Source organism: Myotis myotis, unplaced genomic scaffold, assembly GCF_014108235.1.
Source record: "Myotis myotis isolate mMyoMyo1 unplaced genomic scaffold, mMyoMyo1.p scaffold_m19_p_14, whole genome shotgun sequence".
In the NCBI taxonomy this organism is placed as follows: Eukaryota; Metazoa; Chordata; class Mammalia; order Chiroptera; family Vespertilionidae; genus Myotis; species Myotis myotis.
In genome coordinates this window covers 55,317,636-55,340,870 of record NW_023416318.1, presented here as the reverse complement: position 1 = coordinate 55,340,870, position 23,235 = coordinate 55,317,636, and the positions used below count along the sequence as shown (strand labels likewise).

Sequence of the window (23,235 nt, the reverse complement as noted above, 5' to 3'; positions counted from 1 at the left end):
GTTTTCCTCTCAGACCCCCTTCGTGGTGACTGTAGGTCTCTGAGTTTGCAAGGCCGCCACGCAGGCCTCCCCTGAGCTGGTCAGGTCAGCACGTGGCCCCTTTCGTCCACGTGGGCACATATTCTAGTGGGAAATGGCCTTGACCTGTGGGTGGGACCTGCAGGGAACATGACCAGAACGTGTGCCATTAAATATACTTAGAGCAGTGGTTCTCAACCTGTGGGTCGCGACCCCTTTGGGGGTCGAATGACCCTTTCACAGGGGTCGCCTAAGACCATCGGAAAACACATCTATAATTACATATTGTTTTTGTGATGAATCACTATGCTTTAATTATGTTCAATTTGTAACAATGAAAATCCATCCTGCATATCAGATATTTACATTATGATTCATAACAGTAGCAAAATTACAGTTATGAAGTAGCAACGAAAATAATTTTATGGTTGGGGGCCACCACATGAAGAACTGTATTAAAGGGTCGCGTCATCAGGAAGGTTGAGAACCACTGACTTAGAGTCAGGCCCACAGAGCAGCTCCATTCAGTGCACGGCTGTGCTGTCTCGGCCACATTCACGAACGTGAGAGAGAAGGCGGAGTTCAGCACCCCGTGCTGGTCAAGCAGGCTTTCCCCCCACCTGTAACTCGAGAGTTTACTGTATACACAATATGTCCAGCACGGCCAGTGCTCAGTACATCGCCACTGAATTGAATCAATAGGAATGCACATGGCTCCTTTTTAAAAATATATATTTTTTCATTGATTTCAGAGGAAGGGAGAGGGAGAGATAGAAACATCAATGATGAGAATCACTAATCGTCTGCCTCCTGCACGCCCCCCACTGGCGATCGAGCCTGCAGCCCGGGCCTGTGCCCTGGCCCGGAATCGAGCCCAGGCCCCTCAGTCCGCAGGCCGATGCTCTATGCACTGAGCCAAACCAGCTAGGGCGACGCCTTTCCTAATTGTTCATGATGGAGTAGTACAGGCACCGTCTAAGGGGCCCCTCATAGGCGGTCACTGCAGGTAACTCCCCCAGCCGCTGATGGAGGAATTTTGGGACCATGTTGGTCCACTCCAGGGACAACCGATGAACAAAACACTCGAGACGGCAAATGCTGGTCACCACTGAGGAGAAAGACAGCTACACAACTTCCGTGTCCGCCCGGCGAGGTGAGCTGTCCCTGCCGTGGCCACCTGGCCCAGCCCGGACCCACCTTCATGTTTATTTCCGTCCTTATTACAGTAGCCAACCCTCTTACGGTTAGAAAACTTATCTTTGAAGTGTTATTAAACATTGGTGGGGGGTAGGGGGGCCCACTGGGTCACAGAAAACGCACGGAGCTGTAACCAGCAATTACTTAACAACCCAAAATATCTGCCACTGTCCTGTGCATGTGCCTTCGAAGCTCTGTTATGATGTGAGAGCCCCTCCGAGCTGAGCAAGGAGGATGTCATTTCCTTCCCATCTTGGGGAGACTGATGTGGACTCACTGCAGGCGAGTTTGTTCAGTTAATTTTATCTGAGAATTGAATGAGCCCCACGTAGAGCTTTCTTCATGTCTTGGCAAATCAATCATTCATGACTAAGCCTAAAGGAGATACTTTTAAAATGCCTTTTGTCTTTTACCAAAAAAAAAAAAAAAAAAAAAAAAAAGGTAAATAGATGGCTTTCTAATCATGCGGCCTTGTGGGGGGAAAATTCAAGCTTTAGAAGCATCGCGTAGGGTGCCCTGCAGGGGGGAGCCGAGGTGTCCTGTCAGCAGTGTTCTCTCTCCCTTTCTTTATCCCTCTCTCCCTCCATCCATCCACCCACCCACCCACCTACTCACCCACTCATCCATCCATCCATCTACCCACCAATCTATTCATCCACCCACCCACCCACCCACCCATCTATCCATCTATCTGTCTGTCCATCCATAATCTACCATCCATTCACCCACTCTCTCACCATCCATCCACCCATCCATCCATCCATCCATCCATCCATCCATCCACCTACCCATTCATCTACTCACCTACCCATCTGTCCATCCATCCACCCACCCACCCACCTACTCACCCACCCATCCATCCACCCACCCATCCATCCACTCACCCATCCACTCATCCATCCATCCATCCATCCATCCATCCATCCATCCATCCATCCTTCCATTCACCCACCCACGCACCCATCTACCCATCTGCTTACAAACATTTTTGACTGCTAATATTTGCCAGGCTTTTCTTGGACAGAACAGGAAACAAAACCGACACATCTTGGAGGCTTCCAGCTGCCGTGTCAGCCAGAAGCCTGTCCTCTCCCCATCACTCCCTGCTCCCCCCCGCCCCCCGATTGTCCTCCTCGTCATGTCAGATGGTCAGGCACCTGATCCCAGGTTCCCAAGGCTCGTGCCTGGGACCTTAAGGGGAGGCATATCACCTGCGAGGAAGTGACTGGGGTGCCTGCCTTCCTGAGTACACGGCACCTTCCGTAAACCCAGGGAGACCCCAGCCTCATGTTCACACCCGTCCAGCACAGAGCTTGGCCCTGAAGAGGCCTTCAATGAGCATGTGTGGAACCCAAGACTAAATCTACCTTTCTGAGCTGTGGAAAACATTTCAACTGGATTGTGTTCTAAATTAGGCCTTTGTTTTTAGACTCTTAACTGTCATCACAAAGCCCCAAACTGCCTAGAAAGAGAACATATATTCTCTCAAACTGAAATTTGCTCAAATCAACATTAAATGTGCACTGTTTGTTCTGTTTTGTTTCCCTGGGGCCTTTGTCCCATGTCAACTCGGACAAACACGTCCAGAGAGAAGTTCCCGTCAGCACAGGCGTTTCCAATCCCAGGGCCACACGGACCCAGCGCAAGGGAGGGGTGGGGGAGGGGGGGGAGGGGGGAGGGGGGGAGGGGGGGCGGGCCTTGTGGGGAAGCAGCTGTCGGGGCCCGACTGGAAGCCGTGGTATTTGCTCTGAAGGTTGAGAAAAGCCGTGTGACTGGGCTTTCACACACACCTGAGGGCAACCTGGGCTTTCAGAAGCGCACGCCTGGGCCTGTCACAGACGGGACAGCAGACGATCCTGGTGTGAGCTCCTCAAAAAGCCAACGCATTCTCTTTATTTCCGTTTCCAACGGCGCTTTCTTTTCAATCTTCCAGCTCGTCCTTGAGACGTGGTCAGCCAGCACAGGCGTCTCGGGAAAGTCCTCTGGTGCTTCGTTCCTGTCTCACCAAACGCCGATGCTCTCAGCACACGACACAGGAGCGAGGTCCTCAGGTCCCGGAACAAGCCTGGAGCGAAGAGCCCGCCTGGCATCGCTAGCGTCGTCCCTCGGCAATTCACCTTCCGGAAAGGCAGTTTGCTTTGGTCCGACCCCCAGGTGGCACCGAGGTGAGTTGCCTGAATCTTTGTCAGCGAGTGAGCCCTGGCTGGTGTGGTTCAGTGGATAGAGCCTCTGCGTGTGGACTGAAGGGTCCCAGGTTCGATTCCAGTCAAGGGCACTACCTCGGTTGCAGGCTCAATCCCTAGTGGGGGGTGAGCAGGAGGCAGCTGATCAATGGTTCTCATCTTTGACTCTCTCCCTCTCCCTTCCTCTCTGAAATCAATTAAAAAAAAAAAGGCAGCTAATGAATGTGCAGAGTTGGGGCCGGGGCCCCATTATTCCAGTGCTTTCTGCTGCTTCTGCTGATGTTCTGAACCCTCTCGTGAGCGTGCAACCGGCTCGAGGGCCCAGTGGACCGCAGAGGGCGGTCACGGTCCAGCAGTCACAGGACATCCTGCTGCCGCTGGCGGGGCCACCTGACCACGGACCCGTGTCCCGTGTGCAGGGTGTGCTCACAGGGGTGCCACGTGTGTGGTCGGAGGCTGCGTGTGTGCCTGGCTGTGGGCACTTGTCCTGAAGCAACAAGCTACTTGCATCAGCGCAGTCACATCACAGCTCTGATGCCAGGATGTCCTCGTGGGTCACAGGCGGGAAGCTCCACGTGGTCCCAGAACAGACACGACAGGGGGGCTCCTGGGCTGTCACTCACCCTGGCTCAGCGAAGGGGCGGGTGGCAGGCCAGTGGGCGGGGCTCAGGGCTGCGGGGGAGGCGTGGGGTGCTGAGGTGACATGTGCTGCTTCCCCGGACACGAGCTCGCGCCTCACTCCCCTCTGCAGACTGGCCCTGGGATGGTCGTCAGACCACGAGTTCCTTGTCTTATTATCGTTTTTAAAGCAAATATTTTTTAAAATGTATTTTTATTGATTTCAGAGAGAAAAGAAGAGAAAAGAAGAGGGAGAGAGATAGAAACATCAATGCTGAGAGAGAATCATGGATCGGCTGCCTCCTGCACGCCCCACACTGGGATGGAGCCTGCAACCCGGGCATGTGCCCTGACCAGGAATCCAACCGTGACCTCCTGGCTCATAGGTCATCCTGGTTAAGTTAACGCTCAACCACTGAGCCACCCTGGCCGGGCTTAAGTTGAGTTTTGATAGGAAAGCCTTTGGGTAACATTCCCAGCATCTAACTCAAGTCGAGAAGGGACTCCTGGTGCCTGGTCCCTTCTCCACCCCACCCTCACCTCCCCTCGTGGAGTCTGGCAGCGAGATCTCCAGGACGGAGGCCTGGCTGGGACCTGGGGCCCTGCCCTCCCTCCCTGCCTCCCTGGGGGGCCTGCCTGAGGGTGGTGACGCAATCCCAAGGCCCAGAACCAGGCCCTCCCCCCGGCCCTGCCGGCCACCTGGCTCTCTCCTCCCAAACCTCAGTATTGTCATTTCTAACCCAAACTCCCACCAGGGTGACCGGTCCCCAGGGGCCCCAGCTCCTCACAGAGTGGCAGGATGTCCCTCCATCACAGACACACTCCGTGTCGGCACCTGGGACCACACATTCCCGTGACCAGAGCTGGCCCATTAAAAGGTCCAATTACAGAAAAAAATCCAAGTTTTGATTCTGGCTGGTTTTTCACTGTTTATCAACAGCACAAGTGTAACCCCGCTGGGCGGGTGGGGCAGCTCCCTCCAAGCTCGCTGTCCCCTGCGGAGGGACCTTTTCAATGCTGATGGTGACAGTGTTATGCTGCCCATCCTGTGGCTGAGATTGGGGGGCTGCCCAGCCTGTGGTCTGAGATTGGGGGGCTGCCCAGCCTGTGGCTGAGATTGGGGGCCTCTGTGTCCTGTTGTAGAACTTCACCTCACCTCTCCCTCTGGGAGGCAGCCTCCTTATGCTCCACTGACTCCTGACAAGAGAGGGAAGGAGAGGAGGAGGAAGCGATTTCACAGGAAACCTCAGATGAGGTGGGAATGGGGCAGACAGCCTTCCCGGCAAACGTCACCCCAGGGAGCGGAGACGAGGCTGGGACACTGAGTAGGGAACGGCCAGCTTTGCGGGTCCTCGCCTGGTCCCGGGGCAGCCCCTTCAGCTGGCCGAGCGAGCGTCCAGCCCTCTTTTCCATTAGCGGCAGCTCAGGAGAGCGAGAGAGGAGGGCCAGGAGTTGTGGTCGGCTCAGCTGCTTTCTTCCTCAACGTGTTTTCTTTTCCTTTCTCCTGAAGCGTGGCCAGAGGCTCCGCCTTTCGGCCCATAGAGGCCTGGCAAGGACACCGGCCGGACTCTGGTCGCCCCAGGGACGGGCCACTCAGCGCGGCCACTTGAGCGGGCGCCGGAGCGCAGAGCCAGCTTATAGGGGAGCAGCCAGGCCCCGGAGCAGACGTGGCTGAGGTTCATGGCTCCGAGCAGCTGCTGCCACGGGCGCTCCCGGTCCTCACGCTCACCTCCGGGCTCAGAAGAGGAGAGGAGGTCAGCCTGTAAGACGTGCTGCTTCCATTTGCTGGGAGAAATGCACCATGGGAATGTGTGCGGGAGCCCGGGGGGGCTGTGATGTGGGCCATAGGGTGACTCTGGGGAGGTCTCCATGACCTCCGACCTCTGCTCGGGTGCCGGTCAGTTAACTCCAGACCAGACGCATCCCATCCAGGAAGCGCCAGGAAGCCCGGATGAGGGAGACGCGGTGTGGGGCACAGAAATGATGGGTGTGGGTCTGCTTTGTGATTCTGAGATCATTTCATGAGCAGGAGAGAGAAAGCTGTGAAATTCCTGTGCCTTTAGGGTTTATAATGGCTGAAGTCCTATAGTCGTTTTTTGTGCATAGAGGTGTTACGGGAAGCAGAGTTATTTTATTCCCAGACTTCCTCCCGGTAACTTTGCACAATTGGACGTCAGCATGAAACAAGGGCCGGCGTCACTGAGCTGCTCCGCTGACTGCTGCTGCCAGTCTGCCAGGTTCCTTCTCGGGTCATGAGGACCCTGCGGCGGCTCAGCCTGCGGGGCGGGCGGTCCTCCCTCTCAGGGAGGGACTTGGGTCCTCCGCTGCCCACGCCAGCCTCTGGGAACCTGCCGCCGTGTGGGGACAGGAAGGGTCAGCCGACAGAGGGCCTGCCTACAAGTTGCCCCAAAAGGCAGCCCCTGGGGACCCAGCCCTGCGCGTGTGTCTCTTCACTTGGTTGTAGAATGAGCGCGCCGGCCGCCCTGGGCGTCACGCTTGCCGTGGCCTGCAGCCTCCTGTTCTTCCCGGTCCTGAGGGGCCAGGCCCTCTGGGGTAAGTGACAGATGGGTGGGGTCTGAGGACCCGGCAAAGTCCCCGCCCTCCATTCCAGAGCAGAGGGCACTGGGGCTCAGAGGCAGGTGGGAGGCCCGCGGGTTCTCTCCCTTCCCAGAAAAAGAAGAGCCATTCATGAGTTTCACAGAATTAGAACAGCTCCTTCTGGAAAAGAACCGATTTTCCCAGGAGTGCTCGACAGACGTCCATTTACCTGCTCAGGTACTTGGAGCAGGAGAGCGTTTGGGAGCATCTGCTTGGTCCTTTGCCGTAAAGTCCCTTCCGTTAAGTAACTTATGTGGTGCCCTCCGGGAATCAGGGTGTTGCATCACCAGACCTGGTGACCAAAGCAGAAAGTCCTGCGGATGAAAGAAAATAAGATGCAGACGATGAACAGCAGGAAGCAGAGGCGTGGCCAGCAGGGGGAGGCGTGGCCAGCAGAGAGGAGTGGCCTGTAGAGGGGAGGCGTGGCCAGCAGGGAGAGGCGTGGCCTGCAGGGAGGGGCGTGGCCTGCAGGGAGAGGCGTGGCCTGCAGAGGGGAGAAGCAGGAAGCCTTTGTTTAAAAAGGGAAAAGTTGACAAATTCATTCCAGTTCCTTGAACTCCGTATCCTTTACTTGGAGCCTCGCATTTTAACTTGGAAATGGGTTTGCAACATTGCGGACCATGTGCCCCGGACTCCCCGCCAGCAGATGCTCACTTCTCGCAGCTCTGGAGGCTGAAGTCCAGTCCAGGCGCCGCGGACCTGGGGTCTAACGAGGGCCGCGTCCTGGTCCACAGACGCCACGGGAGGCCCCGGGTCTCTGCTGTCGAGGCCTGGACCCTGTTCATGAGGCCCCACCTCCTGCCGCCCTCAAACCGGGCGACGGAAGGTCAGCCGTGAATTTGGACGACAAACACCAGACCTGGCGCTTCCTGGCCATCCCAAGGACTGAAAGATAAAACAAAGTGGGCGTCTTTTCACTGGAAGCTGCGGGCACATTGGAGTGGTTTACCTTTCGTTAAAAGCACAGGCTAAGTCCTGGCCAGTTTGGCTCAGTGGATAGAGTGCCGGCCTGTGGACCGCGGGGTCTCGGGTTCGATCCTGGTCAAGGGCACAGGCCTTGATTGCAGACTCCTCCCAGCCAGGGCCCTGGTGGGAGCTCGTGCAGGAGGCACCGAATCGATGTATTTCTCTCACATTCATATTTCTTTCCCTCTCTCTTCCACTCTCTCTAAAAACCAATTGAAAAATATCCTCTGGTGAGGATTTAAAAAAAAAAAAGCACAAGTTAAAAGGCAAATATTACCATGAATTTTCTGTATTACTGGTTCAGGCAACAAAAATATTCAGAAAAGGCTGTAGAGAATCGTGGCGGCCGGGGCCAGTGAGAAAAAGGCACAGCCCACTGCACCCACCTGAGGCCAATGCAGTGGGCCCCGTCCTGGTGCCCGGGCACTGGCGCTCTGCCGGCGACAAGCTGCCACAGGTTAAGGTGGGAAGACGGGCAGGGGCCCAGCTGCAAGCGGCCACAGCTGCACCACGGAGAGGCTGATAGGATGTGGTGCTGGCTGTTCATGCTGCGCTGAGGGTGGCACTGGTTCCACAGGGAAGTCCGAGGACTCGCACGCGCTCAGCGTTTTGGAGGAGAGCCGGCGCCTGGAGGACACGGCCACCTACAGCACGAGGGAGAGGTACGTCCGCGCCCACGGAGGGGACTGGCCATGCCCGGCCCGATGTGCCTGGTCCTGTGACACCTTCACCTGTTTCCCGAGTTTCATCTCACAACCACCTCCAAACTGGCCCAGAGTCTCCGTTTTGCAAATTCAGAACCGGAGCTCACATGGACTAATGCACTTACCACCGTCTGTGGAGGCAACCGGAGGAAGCACTATTCAGTCTCCCAGTCTTTCTCTAGCAAAACAGAGCCAAGCATAGCCATCGCCCGGCCAATGACCGATCCCGGCCTGGGGGCGGGGGAGGGGGGATTGGAAGTCCTGACGGGTGGGCGGTTTCTCTCCCAAGAATTAGGCACCAGCTGCGGAGACAGGGTTACGGCTGCTGGGATAGAGCCGAAGTTCACCAGGGCTGTGGGACTAAATCTGCCCATGTTCTCTCTCTTTTTTAAAAATTTGTTCAGAGAGGAAGGGCGAGGGAGAGAGCGATAGAAACATCAATGATGAGAGAGAATCACGGATCGGCTGCCTCTACACTGGGATCGAGCCACAACCTGGGCATGTGCCCCAACCAGGAATGGAACCGTGACCTCCTGCTTCATAGGTCGACGCTCCTGGGAACACCAGCTGGGCAAGAAGCAGTAGACTTTATATCTCCCCTTTGTGCCATAGAAACCTCAAGAAAAGAGACATCATTTCTCCATCTCGGCTTCTGTCTTTGCCCAAACGCCCTGAACCAACAAGCCAAGCCATTTCCCGATTGGCAGAGCTCACGGAGACGCCCGTGTGGGCGATGAGCAGAAGGGCTCACCGGAAGCAGTCACAGCCTCCAACAGGTGAGCGAGCGCTCGGAGGGGTCCCGGTCCCCCCGGGAGTGCCAGCCAGGAGTACCCCTGCTTCAGGGGCCGGGCGGGGCCCCAGGAAGGCATGACTCCTACTCACACGCAGGACTAACCCAGCAGTTGGTAAAACATGATCTTCTGTTTTTGTTCGTCTGAGGATGAGCTGTTTCTCTCCTATTCAAATTGGATTTGGAGAACCAGCTCAAAGTTAATTTGTGAACAAACAGCAATAGAATTGGCAAAAGAAAAACCCACAAAAACGAAAGAGCCTGTTTTCTGGGGTCCTGACCTGGAACATTCAGCAGCATCAGCAGGAAGGAGCAGGAAGGTTTTGTAGACGGACACACCCATCTCGTCAGAGGACTTGGCCCGGCAGGATTTAGGCGGGGAGGGCAGATACCAGGTGGTCGCCGTCCACTGAAGCATCGCGTGGCTGGACACAGGCCTCCCCTGTGCCGTGTGCCATCGAAGACATGCCCAGCGAGGTCCTGGTCACCCCGAGAACTGGCCTTCCCCGGGCTCAGAGCTCTTGAGACCTGCTTTTCTGAAAGATCAGAAGAAAATAAAATTTAAAAGCCTGTCTTCTGAGCAGTGGGGATGCTCTTGGGGGTTGAGCGGGAGGATTATTATGTGGGACCCAGGCCCCGGAGCCCACGGGCAGGAGCTGGGCCAGCGGGCGTGGCCTCACAGATGGTTTACGCCCAGGTGTTCCCCAGATGCTCTGTCGGAGGAGCTGCTGAGCACCATTGCCAACGTGTCGGGGTGCCTGCCCCACATGCTGCCCCCACAGTGTCCGGACACCTGCCTGGCCGACAAGTACCGGCTCGTCACGGGAGCCTGCAACAACAGGTACCTCGTCACCCTGACCTGCGGTTTGGATTGGAAGCTGACTCCCTCCCGGCCTCTGTCCTGGCCCCTCACCCATCTTTACACGTCGTCTGAACGCCCGTCTGGCCGGCGCTGCCTTCCACATGGTCCTGTGTCCAAATGGCAGGGCCTCTGGGACCCCACACCCTAGGGTGGGGGTGGGGAAAGGGTCACACAGGGTGACCAGGAACGCGGAGGAATGAGCAGGGTGCGTGATAGGCGGGGAGCGGGCCTCAGCCTCGTGCTGCGGGCAGGCCCCACTCGCGGATCGGGCCTGAGACGGGACCAGCAGGAGGACGCGAGGTTCCTCCCTGCGACAGGCACACAGACAGGCCCTGCCTGGGAGAGGCCGGGACTCAAATGTAGACAAAGACCACCCTGGGTGCTGAGAGGCAGAGAGCAAAGGTCCCGCCCGCCACCTCGCTTCTGAGCTGAGGTGGTTCAGCAGTTCCCCGACCTCTTCTCGCAGCCCCTTCGCACTGAGCGTGCACATGTGAGGCAGGAGCAGGCACAGCCCCGGGCGGGGTGGGCGCCTGAGGGACGAGCACCAGCAACTTCCCAAACTGCATCTTTGTGGGAGCCCCCCAAGTCTCTGTCCTTCAGGGGGGGCCACCCCCCACCCCCGCCTGTGCGGCCGCAGTGTGAGGGGCACCTGAGCCGGAAGGGCTGTTGGAAGGTGGGAAGGTGTGTCCTGGGCTGAGGGAAGGGCACACCTGGAACCTGGAACCTGGAACCTGGAACGTGAGAGGATCCAGATCCATGCGCCTCCAGGGGCCCGTTCACTCGGTGGCCCCCCTGGTGTGAGTCTGTCTGGAGGCCGTGGTGTGAGGCCGGCTGGAGGCCCTGGTGTGAGGCCGGCTGGAGGCCGTGGTGTGAGTCTGGCTGGAGGCCGTGGTGAGTCTGGCTGGAGGAGGCATTGAGCCAGGGCCTGGGGGAGCCTGCCCGGGGGCTTCCCTTGAGGATGGTTTCTTGTAGGTGGACCTGCTGCCTCCTCCCTCCTCCTCCCGCCCCTCCCCACTCACCTGGGCACCGTTGTCTCCATAGAGACCATCCCCGGTGGGGCGCCTCCAACACGGCCCTGGCCCGGTGGCTGCCGCCCACCTACGAAGACGGCATCAGTGAGCCCCGAGGCTGGAACCCCCACTTCTTATACAACGGGGTTCCCCTGCCCCCGGTCAGTGCCCGACACTGCGTGACCTGCGTTAGGGTTAGGCTCCATGACCTGTCCCTAAGCCCGGGGGGAGGTGGCGGGCTGTGTGCGGGTGTCTGTGGGGTCCCTTCCCCCTCCCCCTCTCCCCTGCGGGTGGGGCCCCTTGTGGCAGAGGAACTGACGTCACCCGGTAGCGAGGGGACCGCAGGTTAAAGGCCTACCTGCCTCCTGGGGGGGGGGGGGGGGCGGGGTCCTAAGGCCTTTGTCACAGGGGAAGCCAGGCCTGTTCAGATGTCAGACATGTGGTAGTCAGGTGCTGGCTCATCCCAGCCAGTGAGCCCCCCCCCCCCCCCCAGACAGACCCCTGCCAGTCCGGCCTGACCCGCGGATCCCTTTCTCTCCAGGTCCGGGAGGTGACACGGCAGGTCCTCCACGTTGCCAACGAGGCGGTGCGGGAGGATGGCCAGTACTCGGACCTGCTGGTGGCCTGGGGGCAGTACATCGCCCACGACATCGCCTTCACGCCGCAGAGCCCCAGCGCCTGCCCGCGGGCCTGCGAGAACCGGGGCCCCTGCTTCCCCATCCAGGTACCGGGTGTTCCCAGGGTCCTGCAGGGGTGCCGGGACCCCAGGTGACCGCGCCTCCCCGTCTCCCACAGCTCCCCGCCTCCGCCGCCCAGGCCGCCGGCGCCGCCTGCCTGCCCTTCTACCGCTCAACGGCCGCCTGCGGCAGCGGGGCCCAGGGCGTCCTGTTGGGCAGCCTGTCCCCGGGGAACCCGCGGCAGCAGATGAACGGGCTGACCTCCTTCCTGGACGCGTCCACCGTGTACGGCAGCTCCCCGGCCGCCGAGCAGCAGCTGCGGAACTGGACCAGCGCGGAGGGGCTGCTGCGGGTCAACCAGCGCCACCACGACCACGGCCGCGCCCACCTGCCCTTCGTCTCGCCCCGCGCGCCCCGGGCCTGTTCCCCTGAGCCCGGCGCCCCCGGCCGCACGCCCTGCTTCCTGGCGGGGGACAGCCGGGCCAGCGAGGTCCCCGCCCTGACGGCCCTGCACACGCTGTGGCTGCGAGAGCACAACCGCCTGGCGGCCGCCCTCAAGGCCCTCAACCCGCACTGGAGCGCGGACTCTGCCTACCAGGAGGCGCGCAAGGTGGTGGGCGCCCTGCACCAGGTGTGCCAGTGCCCTCCGGAGCCCCGGCGGGTGCGCGAGGCCACGTGGGCGCCCCGGGGGGGGGGGGGCAAGCTGCGTGGGTGCCCCTGGGCGGGTGCGCGAGGCCACGGGGGTGCCCCTGGGCGGGTGTGCAAGGTGGTGGGCGCCCTGCACCAGGTGCGCCAGTGCCCTCCGGAGCCCAGGGCGGGTGCGTGAAGCCACGTGGGTGCTCCGGGAGGGGGGCAAGCTGCGTGGACGCCCCACACCAGGTTACCCCGCAGCTTCCTGAGGGCTGGCTGCCCGGTCTGCACTCTCATCCCCTGGGGGAGGGGGGGGCTGACATGTGACCAGGAGTCCGGCAGGAGCAGGTTCAGTCCGCCCGCTGGTTCCTGGCGCCCAGAGCTTTAGGGTTTAACTCAGTGGGTCCTGGCGACCCTGAGCCACCTGGGCAGCAGGGCCTTTGGTAGCTTATGCTTTGAATCAATGGAGAAGATAGAGAAAAACAATGTGCGTGAGGCTGTGAATCACAAGTGGAATAGGAGTCTTAGTCCTTTCCTCATTTATGGTGGTTGAGGTGGAATCAGAGGATTGCTGTTGTGTTCCGTGTGCAACTTGTTCTTCCCGCCTTCCACCGCCTGTGATTTAAGACTTTCCAGACTTTCCTCCTGCCAGTGGGCCTGTGGTGTGGTGTGTATGTGGTACGAGTATGTATATGTGTGTGTTGTGTTGTGTTGTGGGTGTGAATGGGGATGTGGCTCTGCATACGTGTGGTGTGTGTATGGTATGTATGCACGTGGTGAGTGTATGTGTGTACATGTGGGTATGCATGCGTGTAGGTGGAACGTAGTGTGTGAATGTGAGTGGCACATGTATGTGTGTGTGTGTGTGTATGTGTGTGTGTGGTGGCTGTACATGTGGTGAATGGCACAGGTGCTGGAATAGCAGGCGGGAGCTCTCTCCCTCGTTCTTCCTCTTTGAAATCAATAAAAATAATTTTTTAAATCAATTTTTAAAAACTCTGTGGAAGAGGCTTTTGCAGCTAAGGAAGCAGCCCGGGTGGGGGTGGGGGCTGCCGACCTCCTGGGGTCACGGGCTGGTCTGCGTCCTGAGCTCCGGGTGCCAGGTCCCTGAAGATTGGATGTTCGCTGTGGGTGCAGGAGCTATTGCCGCGCCCACAGGGGGAGTGGGCGCGAGGGGAGAAGGCGGTTTGGACGGAAGTCTGTCACGTGTGTGAGGAGCCCGTGGGCGGCAGACCTCCCGGCCAGTCAGTGCTGAGGCCCAAGGTGGCCTGGCGTCTCCTGTCCTGTCCTGCCCCAGAGGGAGTGGGGCGGCTCTGACATCCGCCCAGCCCATCGATGCGGAGCTCCGAGACTGTCGGATGGTTGGTGCTGCACCTGCTCACCTGTGTCCATACCTGGGCGGCGTGGTCCCTCCCCGGACACCTCTGAGCCCGGGCTGGGCAGGGAGACCCTCCTTCCCTGAGACGGACCAGCCCTGCTGCCTCCCCCGGCCCCCTCCTCCTCTCTCATCCCCCCTCAGAGACTCCCATTTCTCCTTCCCTGAGACGGACCAGCCCTGCTGCCCCCCCGGCCCCCCGGCCCCCTCCTCCTCTCTCATCCCCCCTCAGAGACTCCCATTTCTCCTTCCCTGAGACGGACCAGCCCTGCTGCCCCCCCGGCCCCCCGGCCCCCTCCTCCTCTCTCATCCCCCCTCAGAGACTCCCATTGCTCCTTCCCTGAGACGGACCAGCCCTGCTGCCCCCCCGGCCCCCCGGCCCCCTCCTCCTCTCTCATCCCCCCTCAGAGACTCCCATTGCTCCTTCCCTGAGACGGACCAGCCCTGCTGCCCCCCCCGGCCCCCCGGCCCCCTCCTCCTCTCTCATCCCCCCTCAGAGACTCCCATTGCTCCTTCCCTGAGACGGACCAGCCCTGCTGCCCCCCCGGCCCCCCGGCCCCCTCCTCCTCTCTCATCCCCCCTCAGAGACTCCCATTGCTCCTTCCCTGAGACGGACCAGCCCTGCTGCCCCCCCCGGCCCCCCGGCCCCCTCCTCCTCTCTCATCCCCCCTCAGAGACTCCCATTGCTCCTTCCCTGAGACGGACCAGCCCTGCTGCCCCCCCGGCCCCTCCCGCTTCCCCTCCTCCTCTCTCACCCCCTCAGAGACTCCCATTGCTCCTTTCCCACAGATCATCACCTTGCGGGATTACGTCCCCCAAATCCTGGGCCCCCAGGCTTTCGGGCAGCACGTGGGCCCCTACAAGGGCTACGACTCCGCCGTGGACCCCACAGTGTCCAACGTGTTCACCACGGCTGCCTTCCGCTTCGGCCATGCCACGGTCCACCCGCGGGTGTGGCGGCTGGACGCCAACTTCCAGGAGCTCCTGCCCCCGCTGCTGCTGCGCGACGCCTTCTTCAGCCCCTGGAGGGTCCTTAACGAAGGTGCGAGCCCCCCTCCTCTCTCTCCCTCTCCCTCCCTCCTCTCTCCCTCCCTCCCTCTCAGAGACAGAACCCACCGCAGCCCCCTCAGTGCCAGCGAGCCCCACCGTTCACGTGGGCAGTTGGGTGGATCTTGCCAGTCATCGGTGTTTATGGAGAAAGCACGTGTGCTCGGAGCTTTTATTTTTCCATTTAATTTTAAACATATTTTTATTGACTTCAGAGAGGAAGGGAGAGGGAGAGAGAGAGAAACATCAATGATGAGAGGGAATCACTGATTGGCTGCCTCCTGCTGGGGATCGAGCCCACAACCCGGGCCTGTGCCCTGACCAATCCGACCGTGACCTCCTGGATCATAGGTCGGTGCTCACCACTGACCCACACTGGCCGGGCTGCTGGGAGATTTTAAAGGCTTAACTGTGCCTCAGAAACACCTGTGTCAGGCCTTGCAGCTCAGCATTCCAGGGGAAAGTGTCCCAGGCCCACTGCCTCCCCCCCCCCCCCGTGGTTTCAATGACACTGAAGGAAATCGGACTTTATATCCCACCTGATAAACGAGGCCCTTTTCCGTAAACACTGTCCGGAGGCCACGCTCAGTGCTACGTGGTTTCAGAAGGTCACGGTGGGGTCACGTGTGGAAGTGAATAGTTTAGAAACCGCTTCAGTTTCTGGGTTCTCCACACTCCCCGGTCCCTCCTTTCTTCCTGCCCCCTGTTCTCTCTCTGTCTGTGTGTCCGGAAGCTTCTCTCCGGCTCCGAAGGCTCTTGGCTCTGAGTGGCTGTGGGGAGGAGGATGAGGCCGCCACTGTACCTGCTCAGTCGCCACGGAAACGGTCGGCACAGCGTGTGGGAGAGGCCAGGGTGCAGCCAGGCTGCCAGGGGATCTGACCGGTCCCCACAGGGTCCCCAAGGGTGGCTGGCGCTTTGGAGGTGAAGGGCTGCCCGCCCCCACACTCCTCAGGGCTCCCTCAGCCAAGCCAAGTCCCCACCGCTGTTACTGATGTTAAAATTCAGCAACTGTAGTGTTTTTGCTGCAGAAAAATAAAGCAAAAAACTTGAGCATCTGCCCTGGCCAGGTTGCTCAGTGGTTAGAGCCCGTGGACCGGGGGTTCCCGGGTTCGATTCCTGATCAAAAGCACGTCCCTCGGTTGCGGGCTCGATCCCTGGCTCTGGTCAGGGCACACGGGGAAGCAAACAATCGATGTGTCTCTCCTTCTCTCCCCCTCCTTCCTCCCACCCACTCTCTAAAAATCAGTGGAAAAAGGAGCCGCGGGTGAGGATTAACAACAAACACTCGAGCATCTGAGGGGCTCACATCTGGGTCCCCTCGGACCTAAGTCCCGACCACCCCGCACCCGATCAGTCCCCTCAGGCTCGGGGTCCAGCAGGGCCAGGCACCCACAGCCGGCGTCGGAGAGAACTGGAAAGCTTCGGGGGCTGAGTCGGGGACCCCCGAGGGCGTTGGTTAGGAAAGCGTGTGGTTCAGGTCTGGCCGGAGACACGTCGCCCTCGGGTGCTTGCAGGAGGTGTGGACCCCCTGGTGCGGGGCCTCCTGGCCAGGCCGGCCAAGCTGCAGGCGCAGGGCCAGCTGGTGAGCGAGGAGCTGACGGAGAGGCTCTCCGTGCTGGCGCCCGCCGGGACCTTCGACCTGGCGTCGCTGAACCTGCAGCGGGGCCGGGACCACGGGCTGCCAGGTGAGCGCCTCGCCCCCCCCCACCCCCCGGGGCCGGGCTGGGCCTGGGGGCGAACGGGAGGCCTGCTCCCTGGGTCGGGTCTGGAGTAACTGTCTGCAAACCCGCTGTCCACTTCCCAGAAGCGGGCTTTTCCCCGTTCTAATCGGTGTGTAGTGTCTCCTTGTTCTCCTTGTTGTGTTGTTGTTGTTGCTCTATAGGGCTGAAATGCTTTTATTGTTTTCATTTTTATTTATTTTTATGTTTTAAATATACTTTCTATTTCAGAGAGGAAGGGAGAGGGAGAGACAGAACCATCAATGATGAGAGAGAGTCATTGATTGGCTGCCTCCTGCACGCACCCTACTGGGGATCGACCCGCAGCCCGGGCATGGGCCCTGACCAGGAATCGAACCTGGGACCCTTCAGTCCACAGGCTGCCGCTCTATCCACTGAGCCAAACTAGCTAGGGCTATTTTTATTCATTTTAATTTTTTATTTTTTCCCTTGGTACTATATTTCCTGTTTTTTTATGTTTTTAGATATTCACACTCTTTATCTTTCATTTTTATTTTTTAAAAAGCTTTATTGTTGAAAGTATTAATATGTTCCCCTTTCCCCCATTGACCCCCTAGCACCCCTGCTCCCCGCCCGAGCCTCACCCCTGTTGTCAGTGTCCATGGGGGATGCCTATCTGCATACAAGTTCTTTGGTGATCACTTCCCACTCACCCCCTCCCCCTTCCCTCTAGTCCATCTGCAGAGGAGCCGCTCACTCTCTTAGACAACAGGACCCTGTGGGCCTGGCGCCCTGTGAGGGAAGAGCCCAGCGGGGGGAGGGGGTCAGGGAGGCTGGGTGTCTGGGAGGCTGGGTGTCCGGGAGGCTGGGTGTCCGGGAGGCTGGGTGTCCCGGGCCCATTGTAGAGTCTGCGTTGGGCCTCCCAGGGCCGGCCTGCGCGATTCAGTGTCACAGGGAGGTCAGGATCCACGCCTCCCGTCCCCGTCCCCCTGGCCCCCGGCCTGGGCTGTGCCTGACCCGCTGGCCCAACCTCCCGGCCATGGTGTGCCCGGCCCCTCTTCTCAGGCCGGGCCCTGGGCGTCCCCCCTGCACCCTCCCTCGGGTCCACTCTGGGCCCCTCTCCCCTCAGCTGTCCCCTCCATACCATCAGCCCCAGGCCGTCCCTGCCCCCGGCCCCAGGCCAACCCAATGCCCTGTTCCCTGTGCCCGTGCAGGGTACAACGCCTGGCGGGAGTTCTGCGGGCTGCCCAGGCTACACACCCAGGCTGACCTCGGCAGCGTCATTGCCAATGGCAGCGTCGCCGACCGGATCATGCGCCTGTACCAGCACCCGGACAACGTGGACGTCTGGCTGGGCGGCCTGGCCGAGGACCTGCTGCCGGGCGCGCGGACGGGGCCCCTGTTCGCCTGCCTCATCGGGAGGCAGATGAAGGCCCTGAGGGACGGCGACCGGTAGGTGTCGGGGCCGGTCACCCACAGCCCGGTGCACAGGAGGCGGCCAGGCCTGGGCCGGGGCCACGGCTCGGCAGGGTGTGGCAGGCAGGCTCGCTCCCCGTAACGCTGGGGAGAAACACCTGGACGTCCTCTCGCTCAGAGCCATGATGTCCTGGACGGGAGCCCTGACCAGGGTGGCCCCGGTCTGCTCCCTCCGTGCAGGTTTTGGTGGGAACACGGCGGGGTGTTCACGGAAGCGCAGAGGCGGGAGCTGGGGACGCACTCCCTGTCGCGGGTCATCTGTGACAACACGGGCCTCTCCCGCGTGCCTGCCGACGCCTTCCGCGCGGCCACCTTCCCCCAGGACTTCACGCCATGTGAGGGCATCCCCGGCCTGAGCCTGGAGGCCTGGAGGGAGGCCCCCCCAGGTAACTGAGCCCCCTGCCGCCTTGGTTAAGGGCACAGGCCCCAGCGCAGGAGCGGCTGCCGGTCAGCACGTTGGCAGAAAGCAGCAGGGAGCTGGGCCGCATCCTCGTGGCGTCCCCTCTGGCGGGCAGGACGCCCCGGCCGGGACCCTCCCCGGAGGAGGACGCTGCCCGTGTGGCTGGGTCAGTGCCGAGGGGCGCCATCATGGCTCCCGGCCTCACAGGAGTGACGGCTCGGGCGCAGCCTTGGTTTCCGGGGGACGGGGTGCCCCGCGCCCCCCACCCACCCTGGCCTCCACCTGCCTGGTCCCCGGGGGCCCCCCACACTGATGGCTGCAGTGGGTGCAGGATGCTGACCTCCCTGCGGAGCCAAGGCCCCTGGTTGAGAAGCTGTCACCTGGATGACACATTTAAAAAAAATGTTATAATTGATTTCAGAGAGGAAGGGAGAGGGAGAGAGAAACATCCATGATGAGGGAGAATCATAGACCGGCTGCTCCTGCACGCCCCCCACTGGGGATGGAGCCCACAACCCGGGCCTGTGCCCTGACCACAGGGAGAGACACAAAGCCAAGGGCACAGGGTGGAGGAAAGTGGGGACTCCAGGCAGAGACAGCAGGAGAGGCGGCAGGTTTCCCATTGAGGGAAGAGAACCTGCAGCCTGGGGGGCCGTGTGGGACCTGGGGGACCATGTGGGGCCTGGGCGGCCGGGCTGTGCCTGAGGGGCTGTGCGGGGCCTGGGGGACCATGTGGGGCCTGGGGGGCCGGGCTGTGCCTGAGGGACCGTGCAGGGCCTGGGGGGACCGTGCGGAGCCTGGGGGGGCCCGGGGGGGGCCCGGGGGGGCTGGGAGCAGCCCCAGGGAGGTGACGAGGTGACAGAGCTGACGCCCTCTCCCCGGCCCAGAGGACGTGTGTGGCCCCCTGAAGCGTGTGGCAAACGGGGACTCCGTGCTGTGCGGGCCCCCAGGGCGGCGTGTGCTCGTGTTCTCCTGCCGGCGCGGGTTCCGGCTGCAGGGGCCCCAGCAGCTCGCCTGCTCCCGCCCGGGCCGGGACGACCAGCCCCCCGTGTGCGAAGGTCAGTCGCCAACAGGCGTCCTTCAGTGGCTCTGCCCCAAACCTGCCCTTTCAGACGCGTTAAAAATGAGCCTTGTTCTCGGGGGTGCTCCGGGCACAGGCGTCCCCACCCGTGTGGCCGGGAGGTCATGGTCCGCTCCTGCCGACCTGTCCCCGGGGCACACCTTTCCCAGACGAGGCGTCCAGGTGGGCGCATCCCGGGGCCCGCGGGGGACGCAGGCAGGACGGACGGCAGCCTGGGGGGCGGGTGGTAAAGAAGCTGCAGAGCTAGTTTCTCTAGAATCAAACAAGTGTTTCCACAGGAAGAACCCGAGGGCAGGCGCCCACCAGAGGCAGCGGCAGGCTCACGGCCCACACCCCCTGGGGCCGCTGGCCGTCCCCCCTGGCTCTCGCCATTTATCACTCCCCCGGTGACGCCCGCAGCTCACCCTCCGGGAGCAGAAGTTGGCACACGGGAGGCTTCAGTGGTTCAGACTTAGTGCCGCCCACAGTCAGGCGCTGTGCCCGGGCCTGGCTCCATGTTGGCAGGACACCGAGGACAGGGTCAGGGACCGCAGGCCCCCACGAGCTGACCATCCTCTTCCCGGAGGGGACGGAGGGGCAGCGGGCTCCCTGGGAAAGGGGCCCACCCACATGAGTCACGGTGGGCTCAGGCTCGGGCTTGGGGTCAGGTCAGGCTCAGGGTCAGGGTCAGGGAGGTGGAAGGGGGCTGTGGCCGGGTCCTCAGCCAGGTCCTGACCTCCGTGCTCTGTGCAGACATTAATGAGTGTGAAGACGAGCGGGGGCCACCCTGCCAGGCGCCCGCCCGGTGCAGGAACACCCAGGGCAGCTTCCGGTGTGAGTGCTCGGAGCCCTACGTGCTGGGAGACGACGGGCGGACCTGTGTAGGTGAGCCCACCCCTGGGGGCCCCGCCCAGGAGTTACACATCTGGGCTGACAACTCTGGCTGTGCTGGAGCTGAGGCCTGCTTGTCCATGAGGCTACGCTCTCTGGGGCTGGGAGGGAGAAGGCACGTCCAGTGACTGCTTAGGCCGAGACTGACCCCGGGACCCAGCGCTGCCCTGGGCCTGCCTCACCCCCAGCGAGTTATCCGTGTACAGAACAGAGAGGGTGAGCGACTTGCTCAGGACCACACAGCCCGCAGGCACAGACCTGGGATTCGTAAGGTAGCTCCTGTAAAGGAAAAACAACCTGCAGATACTTGTTAATGGGAAAGACAGATTTATCCACCCTCCGGAGAAGAGGGGCGGGGCCTCCGTGCAGGCCTGAGGTTAACCCCAAGTCCAGCAAAGACCACGGTGCACAGCCAGCGGCAGAGCGAGGGCGAAGGGAAAGCAGCAGAGGCACGGTGGGCGCAGACTTGGGACGGGGTCCGGCTCAGGTCCGGCTCAGGTCTGGCTCAGGGTCGGGGTCAGGTCAGGCTCGGGGTCAGGCACGCTGCCACTGCCTGGGGCCCACAGGCTTGCTGACCGGTGGGCTCTCACTCAGACTCCGGGAGGCTCCCGAAGGCGTCCTTGGTGTCCATCGCGCTGGGCGCCCTGCTGGTCTGCGTCCTGGCAGCCGCCACCTGGACGGTGATTTGCAGGTGGTAAGTCCCGTCTTCAGGGACCAGGAGCCCACGTTCTCCCCGTGGAGGCTGGTGACCACGCTGCTAGTCCCCGCTGTGTGCGTCCCCTCTGCGCACAGGAATCTCCCAATTTTCTCTCATGTCTCACTTCTCTACACATTCTCTAAATTTTCTCGGATTTCTTCTCTCCCCATTCCCTCACTTCTCTCCTCATTCTCCCAGTTTTCGTGGCTCTCTCACTCTTCTCGACATTCTCACCATTTTCCCTCATCTCTGACTTCTCTCCCCATTCTCTCCATTTTCTTGGATCTCTCACTCTTCTCAGTCTCTCAATATTCCCCCATCTCTCGCTTCTCTCCTCATTCACTCAGTTCTCTTGGATCTCTCGTTTCCCTCTTTATTCTCTGTATTTTCTTGGATTTCTCGCTTTTCTCCTTATTCTCTCAACCTTTCCTCATCTCTTTATCTCAGTTTTCTCCCATCTGCCCCTTCTCTCCTCATTCTCTACGTTCCCTCGAGGCGCCGACAGTGATCCTCAGGGTGCGCTGCTCCGGGAGCCGCACCTGGAGGAAGACGGGGCGCGGGGCTGCCGCTCGCCGTCTGCAGGAGCAGCTGCTGCCCTCCTCACCTGGAAACGCTTTCTCCCAGGTCCTCGGTGACGGAGTCTGTGTCCCCACATTGTGACGATTGTTCCTGGGAAGCCGCTCTGTGACGATGAGGACGACTCGGCCACACCCACCCCTCTGGTGTCTGCAGAGGAGCCAAGGGGCTGAGATGACCCTCCGGCTCGTCACCACCCGTCAGCGAGTGGAAGGCGGCTCCGCGTGTCGGGGTCACTCCCACTGAGCCCCGTGCCGGCCTCAGGACCAGGGACCCGTCGGTGCCAGCCTCGTGCCCTCTGCTCACGGGGTGGTGTCGGCTCTTCTGCGTCTGTGGGTCCCTGGGGGCTGGACTTCTGCCTCGGACACTGTGCTAACGAACAAGTAAGAAGCCAGCATCCCCCCCCCCTCCCGCCCACGGGTCCCGGAATAACCAAGCGTCGTGGCTCGGAGTCCTGGCAGCGTGTAACTGGGCCACGCGTGGCCATCATGGGTAACAGCTCCGTGAGCAGCCCTGGAGGTCACCCTGAAGGTCACCGTGCCGCCCTTGGCTGGCGGAGGGATCATCGGGTCCCCGCGTGGAGGGAATTGACGTCACAGCAAATTAAGGTTCAAAGAGAGGTGACCACACAGTCACAGGCGACCCTGTGGCAGCCGCTGGCCGCTCAGTGGACAAACTGTCCCCAGAGCCCCAGTGTCCACGTGGGCTGCTGTTCTCCTCATAAACCCATTCGGGACGCATGCACTGTCCAGGGGGAGGACCAAGGCTGGCTGTCCCCGGGACAAGACTGGCCTTCCCTTCATGACTCAGGCAGGCGGCGCCACCTGGTGGCCGATGTGGGGAGCGCAGGCATGGCCGTGGCATCCTGACCCAGGGCCTTACCTTCTGCCCATCATGTCCCCTCCTGTCCCCACCGGCCTCTTCCCACACCTGCCTCTTCTTCCCGGAGACACGGCGCCACCTTGTCACTCAGCCGCCAGCCCCTCCGGGTCCGGCCGGTTCACGGCTGTCAGCGCCAGGAGAGTCTTCTGTGATGAGAGGATACCGTTACCATATACACAGGGTCCGACACTGAGATTGAAAGGAAAACAAGGATCAGTCCGTAAAACATTTAAGCTGCTGGGTGATTTAGCTTTAACACAACTGCTGATAGAGTTTATGTCTGTCTTTTTTTAGACGCCTCTAGGGCCTAACGGTCAAATTTTGTTTTAACGGAATATTCTTTAAATCGTTTTGAATTTGTTTTTAATTTGGAGAAAGAACAGTCTGGATCTGTGCACGCAGCAACACAAATTGTGAAAAACAAAAGTAAAGGTCTTATTAAAAATGGCATCATTAACTTTTTTCTCACCACAGTCGTCTGAGAGCTTTCATTTCTGTTCGCATTTCACGTGGTTGTACCTTGTGGTGGAGAAAAGAGCATTATTAAAGCTTCATCCCTTTAGAAAGAAAAAGATGATTCTGCACGTTCTGCATTCTCCACAGGCGACTTGGCCCATTTCGGTCGGCTTAGAGCGAGGCCGGAGGTCAGGAATATTTACCCTGAGTCGTACGTCTGCCAGGGTGGCTCCCCAGCAAACAGCGGGGTGGAAAGTAACACAGTCTGCCCCCAATTAGGGCAAAATACCAATGTCTCAGGTTCTCGGTCTGTCAGCAGAAAATACAAAATGCCGTCAGACTGGGTGAAATGTTCGCCAAGGCAACTTTTAATGAAAACACGGTCGTTTTCGTGTCAGTGCACACTGAGAGGCAGTGGGTGGGCCCCGCCCAGGGGGAGAGCA

General features: G+C 60.4%; 1 protein-coding gene across 2 annotated transcripts; it reads left to right on the top strand.

Annotated features, from left to right (window-relative positions):
• Nucleotides 1-917: 917 nt before the first annotated feature.
• On the top strand, nucleotides 918-22,804 carry TPO (thyroid peroxidase). 2 transcript variants are annotated; one of them, XM_036335459.1, is made up of 17 exons: nucleotides 918-1,171; nucleotides 3,149-3,380; nucleotides 5,527-6,569; nucleotides 8,158-8,242; nucleotides 8,897-9,060; nucleotides 9,783-9,915; nucleotides 10,978-11,107; nucleotides 11,488-11,670; nucleotides 11,742-12,254; nucleotides 14,418-14,670; nucleotides 16,190-16,360; nucleotides 17,569-17,806; nucleotides 18,011-18,216; nucleotides 19,118-19,288; nucleotides 20,044-20,175; nucleotides 20,776-20,875; nucleotides 21,503-22,804. In XM_036335459.1, exons 3-17 carry the CDS (start codon nucleotides 6,269-6,271, stop codon nucleotides 21,564-21,566), a joined length of 2,844 nt encoding a protein of 947 aa, XP_036191352.1. In that variant the 5' UTR covers nucleotides 918-1,171; nucleotides 3,149-3,380; nucleotides 5,527-6,268; the 3' UTR covers nucleotides 21,567-22,804. The 2 variants fall into 2 exon arrangements, with proteins under 2 accessions (XP_036191352.1, XP_036191353.1); XM_036335460.1 differs by lacking the exons at nucleotides 918-1,171; nucleotides 3,149-3,380; nucleotides 5,527-6,569; ... (1 more) ...; nucleotides 20,776-20,875; nucleotides 21,503-22,804 and having other exon boundaries at nucleotides 8,951-9,060; nucleotides 9,772-9,915; nucleotides 19,118-20,158.
• Nucleotides 22,805-23,235: the final 431 nt, after the last annotated feature.

Bases quoted from the DNA above. Each gene is read 5' to 3' on its own strand.
- TPO (XM_036335459.1), top strand. From the start codon at position 6,269: ATGAGGACCCTGCGGCGGCTCAGCCTGCGGGGCGGGCGGTCCTCCCTC. The intron at 6,570-8,157 runs GTAAGTGACAGA...CTGGTTCCACAG, and splicing joins GAGGGGCCAGGCCCTCTGGG to GGAAGTCCGAGGACTCGCAC. The intron at 8,243-8,896 runs GTACGTCCGCGC...TTTGTGCCATAG, and splicing joins ACCTACAGCACGAGGGAGAG to AAACCTCAAGAAAAGAGACA.